Source organism: Lacerta agilis, chromosome 10 (genome assembly GCF_009819535.1).
Source record: "Lacerta agilis isolate rLacAgi1 chromosome 10, rLacAgi1.pri, whole genome shotgun sequence".
In the NCBI taxonomy this organism is placed as follows: Eukaryota; Metazoa; Chordata; class Lepidosauria; order Squamata; family Lacertidae; genus Lacerta; species Lacerta agilis.
Genome location: NC_046321.1, coordinates 1,359,668 through 1,368,295, shown reverse-complemented (window position 1 = coordinate 1,368,295; position 8,628 = coordinate 1,359,668). Strand labels below are relative to the sequence as shown.

The 8,628-nt window shown below is 50.6% G+C and overlaps 1 protein-coding gene across 1 annotated transcript; it reads left to right on the top strand.

Moving 5' to 3' along the window:
- The first annotated feature begins 1,738 nt into the window (after window positions 1-1,738).
- Window positions 1,739-8,430, top strand: LOC117054041 (acrosin-like). The gene is made up of 5 exons (XM_033162479.1): window positions 1,739-1,812; window positions 2,439-2,639; window positions 4,865-5,139; window positions 6,332-6,477; window positions 7,735-8,430. The coding sequence occupies exons 1-5, from the start codon at window positions 1,739-1,741 to the stop codon at window positions 8,428-8,430; spliced, it is 1,392 nt and encodes a 463-aa protein (XP_033018370.1).
- Window positions 8,431-8,628: the final 198 nt, after the last annotated feature.

Sequence of the window (8,628 nt, the reverse complement as noted above, 5' to 3'; positions counted from 1 at the left end):
CTTCCTGGAAACCAAGGTTCCCATATGGCACAAATGTAAGAAGGGCTGCTGTTTCCCCCAGTGCTAAGAGGAAAGCTGCTGGAATTAATGGGCCTAAGTCATGTTGGCACTGGGCAACAGAATCATAGTGTGGCAGAGTCGGAAGGGATCCCCAGGGGTCATCTAGTCCAACCTCAAGCAATGCAGGAATCTCAGCTAAAGCATCCGTGACAGATGGCAACCAAGTTTTCTGGAAATTTGTTCTTAATCTGGAAATTTATTCTTGATTAGTCCCCCTTCTGTGTCCAGCTGCGGTTTGCCAATAGAGCATAATGCCGACTTGTTGTAGCAGCTGGATGAGGCCCACAGAAGGCCCACGTATCCCTCGTCGAGGGATCCGATGCCTGCCCACTGGCTTAAAGGATTAAGGATCAGCTTTCGGCAACAAAGATAAGCAGTGGGTCTTTTCTCTCCCCCCCCCCCACTTGACCTATTGCACTGGGTAGATGAAGAAGGCAAGGAGTTTCTTTGATTTAACCCCTTTGACCTCAGGGCATTTTACTGGTGAATAGACATAAGAACCTAAGGAGAGGCTGCTGGATCCGGCCCATGGCCCATCCTGTCCAGCATCCTGTTCTCACAGAGCATACCCCTCAACCGTCACACTTTGAGCAGGACATCCCAGAATTACAAAAGCCATTCCAGCTTCTGATTGGATCCCAGGGTGTCCCATTTTGACTCTCACTTGAGTCACATGACAAGCATGGGTGGGAGCATGGCCCCCAAAGACGTGCATAAAATAGGGTTGCCATTATTCAAAAAGTGAAAATTCGGACACACAAAATCTCCCAAAAATTCAAAGTTTTAGAGCTTTTCTCCTTTTTGAAATTTGCTAATAAATCAACATTCTGATATGGTTTGCCATACACCTGGGCTTTCCCAAGCATATTTACAGATTTTACGAAATCGCAACTGGACGCTATTTCTGGTGGATGAATCACAGCTATGTCGTCTAAAAGTTGTATAGTTACTCATTCCTTGCCCCCGGGGGGTCTTACTTTCCAACATTTCTCTTATGAAAATATGGACATCCTAAGGAAAAGTGGTACATTCCAGGATCAAATCAGCTCCCATATATCCAGGACTGTCCCTGGAAAACAGGGGCCCTAGGAGGGTCTGCTGTTGTACACAGTTTGAGTGTGCATGGGGAATGCAGGGAGATGGGGGCACATGGGACAGAATGGAGCCCTTTGCACACACAACTAGTCTCCAGAACATAGGCATCTGAGCATGGTGCCAGTGCTTCCCTTTCTAGGATTACAACGGGTGCCTTGCCTTGGCACTCTGGCACTCTCATAGGCACAAGGAAGGGCATCCAGTGCGGCAAAGAATGGATGTTGCAGTTGGCCAACGCCTGCAGGGATGAGCATGACAGGACGCCTACAGCACGAGGCAGAAACTAGGGTTCAAGCCTTGCTCTTTCCATGCTTATGGGCACATAAACACTTCTCTCAAATGGAAGGGTTGTTCAAGGGAAGGGAAGGGAAGGGAAGGGAAGGGAAGGGAAGGAAGGGAAGGGAAAGGAAGGGAAGGGAAGGGAAGGGAAGGGAAGGGAAGGGAAGGGAAGGGAAGAGAAGAGAAGAGAACTTGTGATGATGTCAGACTGTCCGCCTGCTGATCTGACAGATCTTCCGTTTTGTGATGTCATGGATTCCAGGAAAACATGGAGGTAGCACCAACACCTGGAGCCGGCAGAAGGATGGGGTGGTGGCTCTTCCCCGTTCTGGCCCTCGCTGCTTTCCGGCCCACCCATGCCGGGGAAACCACCTGCGAGTAAGTGGGGAGAGAGGCCAGACAGGGCGGGGAGGCAGGAGGGGGAATCCCACCCACCAACTCCTTCTGGATGTGGTCTTGGAGGAGGGAGGCACAACTGACTCCATGGCTGCTCTCACTCCCATTCATTGTGGTGGGTCAAAACTAGCATGCAAAGACAGAGTCTGTTCTCAGAGGGCATGTTTCTCCCTCTCTCAGAATATTAGGATCCATCTGGGTCACCCAAGGAAGCGGAATGGTGGACCAGTCAGGGGGGCAGACAAAAGGAAATATTTCTTTTCTAGAAAGAGGGCAGAGGAAGGGTGGGAGAGAGAGGTAGAAAATAGCTTGCTAATTTGGATTTGCTCAACAGTCCATTTTTGCCTCTGGCCCTACCCACTACTGAGATGTGGCCCTCTGAAGGCAATGTGGCCCCTGGGCCGGACAAAGTTCCCTCCTATTTCTTAAAAGCCTGGGAGTGATGGGCATTTGTGAGGCATCCAGAAGTGCAGCTGGGCATCTCCATTTTCATCCCTCTCTTCCCACGATGGCCAAGAGGAGGGGAATGAGCAAACTGGGGGGGGGGGGTGATGTATATGCAACGGCTCTGATCCTCTGTGGATGGCAATCTGTGTCTTGCTTTCCAGTGGAGTCTGCGGAAGGCGTCCCATGGCGTCCAGCCATAACCTCCTCCGGGTTGTGGGAGGCAGCAACGTTCTCCCCGGAACGTGGCCCTGGATGGTCAGCTTCCAAGTCTTGACACGGGAAGGATTCTCCAGTTTCTGTGGAGGCTCCCTGATCAGCCCTCGATGGGTCCTCAGCGCAGCCCACTGTTTTCAGAAACCAAAGTAAGCAAAGGGTTCCCAAGAAGTGTTGTCATGGGGTCTGCAAACCTGGCATCCAGGGCGGGGGCATCTCATGGGAGCAGAGTCCCACCTTCTGCCTTCAGAGAGGTGGCAGCTGTCAGCATCGCAGTGCGTCAAAACTTAGAGCCATCCTCTTACGAAAATGGAATCGGAAGCCCAGGAACCGCCCTGATGGATCAGAACTCAAGGTCCAGATAGTCTAGTGCAGGCATATCCAACAGCTCAATTGCAATCGACTCAACAATTGTGGGATTTATCTTGATCGATAGTGAGATGAGAAAGAAAATCCTTTGTCCACAGCCTCGAAGCTGCTGCCGCCAGTCTCATGCAAGTCTGAGCTCCTCCTCCTCCTCTTCCTCCTCCTCCTCCACCCGAGTCTTCTTCCTCCAAAGCCAGCTTGCCACCCTTCCTCGCTGCCCGCTCTGCGCTTGGCGGGGGGAGGGCTGCTTTGGGAGGGGGAGGAGAGAGGATCCCTGTGCGTGCCAACTGTCTCCTCAGATCTGTGTAAACTTATATAAAAATATAGTTTGACTTTCCTCCCTTGTTTAGTTACTAGTCCATATAGTAACTATTTGGGTCTGTCATGATAATATCAAAACATAGCTACTGTATTTGTGAAATAGAGATCCATTTATTTATTTATTTCGTAAACCTGAATGACTTTGGAGCGTAGAAAATCACTGCCAGTTTTTGATACTGGATAGTAGATCACAACCTACTTAAAGTGGGCCGTGCCGGGTCTAAAGGTTCTCCTGCAAAACTTGCAAGGAGGACACTACGACTACACTGGCCACCTTCTGTTTGACCCAAGATTCCAAGACTCATCCTATAGGCTCCTTTGACTATGAAGTTTTACTGAAGTTTTCAGTTCGTACGCAGGCCCATAGTTCTGCAAACTGGACAGGCCTATTGAGAAACATTTGCATCATAATCTGACACTCCAGGCCAGTGCTGTCAAGTATCCCGTTTTCCCCGGGATTCTCCCTTATTTCAAGCAGTTTCCCGCTGCTCTCCCTTATTTTTTATTTCCCTTAAATTTCCCATTTTTAATGGAAGCAGCTCCTCCCCTGTTGGCCAGGGACTGGGTGGGAAGACTTCATCTACTTGGAGAGAAAAGCCTCAGCCCTCAAAACAAGAGGGAGCCATTTCCCGTGCTTACAGGGGGGTGTATTCCTCCCCCTGCATCAGCCCCTATCCGTTGCCGCCGAGCCCCTCAGCCGGCCAATAGGGTTAGCTGGCGGGCAGAGCCTGGCTGCCTTTGAGCAGCTGCTGCTTCCTGTCCTGTTTTGATGGGATCAGACAAGAAGATGATGGGGCTCCATCGTGCGGAGCACATGACTGCCCTCCTCTTTGCTGGCTGCCCCCCTCTTTTTCCGCTCTGAGCCCGCTTGGAGTTTACATTGCTGCTCCGCCCACTTTTGCTTCTGGCTCCGCCCACCACTGACATGTGACTGTCCCCGGGATAGGTGAGACTGCTGATCCCTTATTTTCAAATCCGAAACTTGACAGCTATGCTCCAGGCTTTAACAAAAACAGCAGAGGTCGATGAAAAGTCAAATTTATTACACTAAAAAAAAGGAGAGAAATAGAATATTTACTAAATGTTTTAAAAGGAATTAATGAATAGCAACGTCTGTAAGAATGCATGCGTTGGGGTCAAGCGACCTTTAAAATGCAATATTTCATGAAAACAATGTACAAAAACAATTGGTTTGGGGGCAAATTGCTCTGCAAAAATGTGTGCATTAAGAGGAATCTACAATAAAAGGATGATGAATTTTACGAGGACTTTTTAAAAAAAAAAAAATGACGCAGAGAAGATTAGAACAATGATAGAAACCAAAAACGACACCCCAAATGTAAGTTCCAAAGGATTCCCTCCACCCCTTCAGCAAAGTCATGGATCAAAGAAACTCTTCATTGCTCTACTTAAAATGTTACCCCAGTTTGATGAGGGACCACCGATGAGCAAGTTGTTTGCGTCCGGTTTTCCAAATCCACCTGGTGGCATTGTGCGAGAAGGGAGATGTGCAGGTCAGAGCCAAATTGGGGAAGGGGAATGAGGCCAAGGGCGATGAGGTCTGCCTGCTCCCCTCTCTCCTCAGACCCAGCTGCGCTCCCTATACTCCAACATCCAGCCAACTTCGGCTGACCTTCATTTTGTTGAGGAGCACAGTACCCCACCATGTCCGTATTCTTTATTCCAGGGAAATACCATGGGTAAGACTGTCGATTGGCGCCATCAGCATCTCCAACCCCGGCCCCAATGCCCAGAGGCGCTCGATCAAGAGGCTGGTGAACCACAAGCTCTATAAGCACGATTCCTACGGCAAAGTGCACAATGACGTTTCCTTGGTGGAGCTGAACGAGCCAGTCAACTGCACAGACTATATCCAGCCAGCCTGCTTGCCGGACGACAGCGTGGAAGTTTCCTTGCTCAGTCACTGCTACGTCAGCGGTTTTGGAATCATGGACCCGAAAAGTGAGATCTGCAGGGAAACCAGGCCCCCCCAGAAGGAGCGGCCTGACTGTGTGCCTAAAGTAAATTTGCAGACCACACCTTCCCTGCCAATCAGTTTCGCCAAAGAAACGTAATGGTAGTCATGATGGAAATTACAGTGGCTGCAATTGCGGTTCTGGATCTTGATTCCTGCGTTGCAGGAGGTTGGGTTGGATGACCCTTGGGGGTCCCTTCGCACCCTATGATTCTAAGTTGGTAGATATGGTTGGGCTGTGTTCATCAGAAGTCCTTAGTCTTAGGCGTGAGGCAGGTGTGTGCATGTTTCACAGGGCTGAAAAGCATGGAGATGGTTGGTTTTGAGAGCCATTCCTCTTCCTGGCTTCAGGGCAGATCACCTTCTCCAGACATAGTTGCTTGCCCCCCAAACTCAGCTCAGTTATGATGGCTGTGAATGCAGAAAATTGAGTTTCTATCTCTGGGCAGGGCTGGTGGAAACTCCTGTCTAACACGGCTTGCTATCACTCGGTATATGCAATACTAGGACAGATAGAGAGATAGTAGGATGGCCGTGTACCAAGAGGGATGTGCTAGAGCGGATTGTGCATTAAAAACTTCTGTATTTGTGAAAACAATGCACAAAAGCACATTACATTAGAGGAAATGGCTTCGCAGAAAGGTTTCTCTTAGGAGTAATTCGTATCCAAATGCCTGGTGAATTTTCACGAGTTTTAAAAAAAACATTCACAAACCAATGCACAGGGAGATCCAAAGAAAAAATCGAAAAATAATGAGGGAAATGGCAGTTGACAGGTTAACCCATCACAACAAGTGAACCCCAAAAAATTCCCTTGGATTTCCTTTGGAAACAACAGAGGAACGAGTGAGATACTAAAGCCTGCATTTTCCTGAGACCACGAGGAGTTTGCCATATTGGTCCAAAAGTGTTTTGTTCCAAAGGGGGAGGGAGGGATGTGGTTTCAGGTGGAAATGGAGAGTCTTGGGGTCTCCAAAGGCCCCCCAAAACCTAGAGCTCACCCACTCTGCAGCCTGACGTAGTCTTGTCACTGATCTCACCCCCAGTCCATCAACTAGGTTTTAGGGGGGTGATTCTGCTGCATATGCCTTCATGGCTCTCTCCATTACTCCTGGTGCTGCAGTTGGGGTGGGGAGTGAAATCTGAACTAAGCCTCCCACTTTCCCTTTCTGCTCTCAGCGGGAAATATGCCCGACATCATGCAGGAAGGTTCTGTTGACCTCATCCCCAAGGCAACTTGCAGTCGCCGGGACTGGTGGTCCAGTAAGATCCTGAAGGAGAACATCTGCGTTGGACGCTTGGAAGGAGGCGTAGCTACTTGCAAGGTGGGTGAAGCTATGACAAAATCAATGCTACGGGTTTGGTTTGGGGGTGAAACCTTCCGGTGCTCCTGGAACAGTAGAGCGCTTGCTCTGAACACGCAAATCTTCCCTGTGATTCAGCCTGTAGCATCTCATGCAGCAGCCGTGAGAGAAGGAGAAGGCGCCTCTGAAGCCAAATCCTTGGAGAGCTGCAACTGGCCAGAGCAGAAAATGCCGGGCGAGATTCACCAGCGGAAAAGTCAACATAAGGCATCCGCATAAACATGAATGTCCACCTTGGGGTTCAGGGGTCTTCCATAACAGACACAGGGCAGATGAAAATGATCCCCTTTGCCCTCAGCATCCCTCAAATCTCTGCTCAAGAGGTCCCCACCCTTAGCACCTGGGCTCAGAAGGAGTCACAACCCAAATAAGGGTCATGTCCTTTAGAGGTGGAAATGAGTCCCTTACTGCCCAAACCACCAGGATTAAATATTTGTCAAAAGAAAAAATCCCACAGTGTAAGGGTGTCACTGACAGTGGCCACATTTCTGGAGATGCTGCAAGAGACTGACGGTGGTGTTGATGTGGTGAGCATAACTGCCCTCCAAGGAGCTCACCTCGGTTTGGGTTTTCAGCCGACACCAAAAGTCTTTCTTTGTCCTGGATAGCTGAGGTTGTTCAGGCGTGGCGATGAGAAATTCAAGGTTTCTCACTCGATCCCCATATGGGACAACTGCAAAGAGTTGGACTAGAGGATTCTCAGGGACCCTTCCAACTCCACGATTCTATGACCTGCAACATGCAGAGCAGGAGCTATGCTTCTGAGCTACAACCTTTCCTTAGAAGAAGAAGTGTGCATGCACATGAAAGCTCATACCAATAAGAAACTTAGTTGGTCTCTAAGTTGCTACTGGGAGGCTTTTTTTTTATTTTGTCTAGCCTTCCCTTAGATTAGATGAGCTTCCTTGGAAGTTCACCTAGGCCAACCAACAGCTCAATGGGTGGTCCAGGGTGCAGGTTGCCACTCTGTGACGCTTCCAGCTCTTTGATTTCGCAGCTCCCGACACCTTCCAAAGGACCATTCCTTACACATTGCTTCATCCTGAGAAGAGAAACGGATTATTTACACGAGCGAAAGTGCTATTACAGGTCCAGCGCCACAGCCGGAGTTTGCATATGACGTCCTCACAAAGCTTTCCCCTTACACAGCTCCACTTCTGAGCCATGGGGCTGTCAACATGCTCCTCCTCACAGGAGCCATTTCTCTCCCACTTGCAGGGCGACAGCGGCGGCCCCCTCATGTGCCGGGAGAAGAGGTCCGAACGCTACTGGGTGGTTGGAGTTACCAGCTGGGGACCGTCCTCTTGCGGCCAGGCAAAGAAGCCGGGGGTCTTCACATCCACGCAGCTCTACCTTGACTGGATCAGGAAGACGACCAAAGAGGACTTTTCCCTACCCAGCCACCAACCGCCAATGGCACAGCCCCGGCCTACGCCACAGCCGCGCCCACCTCTAAGGCCACAGCCCCAACCAGAACAAAATGGGAATGTGCCATATCCCAGGCCCCCTCCAGCAACCTGGTACACGACCAGAGCTAGGCTACCCCCCAAGACCACCCCTCAGAGCCCTCCTGCACTCTGGTATACAACCAGACCCAAATCCCGCCGTACACGGTGGCCCAAAAGAGGGGGTCCCAGGTCCAATATGTCTCCTGGAAAGGGGCCCATGGGACCGGGTGCCTTGACTCCCCCCCAGCGCCCAGCCTGGGACCTAACACCTCCTCTGTGGTCCACGCGGCCAGTAAGGTGGCGCCTGAGGACAAGGGCCCCAGCTTGGCACAGGCAGATTGGCACACCCCCGCCACGGATTGAGTTCCAGGCGCTGAAGCCGCTGCCAGACCAAGTTGCGGTGCCACCCGGGAGCCAACTTTCTTACAAATGTAAATGCTCCTTAGCTCAGCCACAGGAAGAGTAGCAGCCGAGGGCTGTTAAAGACTGCCAGGCTCGGGTGGCAATGCCAGGGGTGCCCGTGGGCATGGTGGGTGGGCTGCCCCTGCCAGATCTCAGAGCCCACGACCCGTCCTTTGCTAGTAACGAACTAAATGCATCTTCTCCCCATTCGATTTACTTCTTCTTCTTCTAACTTCGCCCATAATGGATCACGTGCACAAAA

Bases quoted from the DNA above. Each gene is read 5' to 3' on its own strand.
- LOC117054041 (XM_033162479.1), top strand. From the start codon at position 1,739: ATGGGGTGGTGGCTCTTCCCCGTTCTGGCCCTCGCTGCTTTCCGGCCC. The intron at 5,140-6,331 runs GTGAGATCTGCA...TTCTGCTCTCAG, and splicing joins TGGAATCATGGACCCGAAAA to CGGGAAATATGCCCGACATC. The intron at 6,478-7,734 runs GTGGGTGAAGCT...TCCCACTTGCAG, and splicing joins GAGGCGTAGCTACTTGCAAG to GGCGACAGCGGCGGCCCCCT.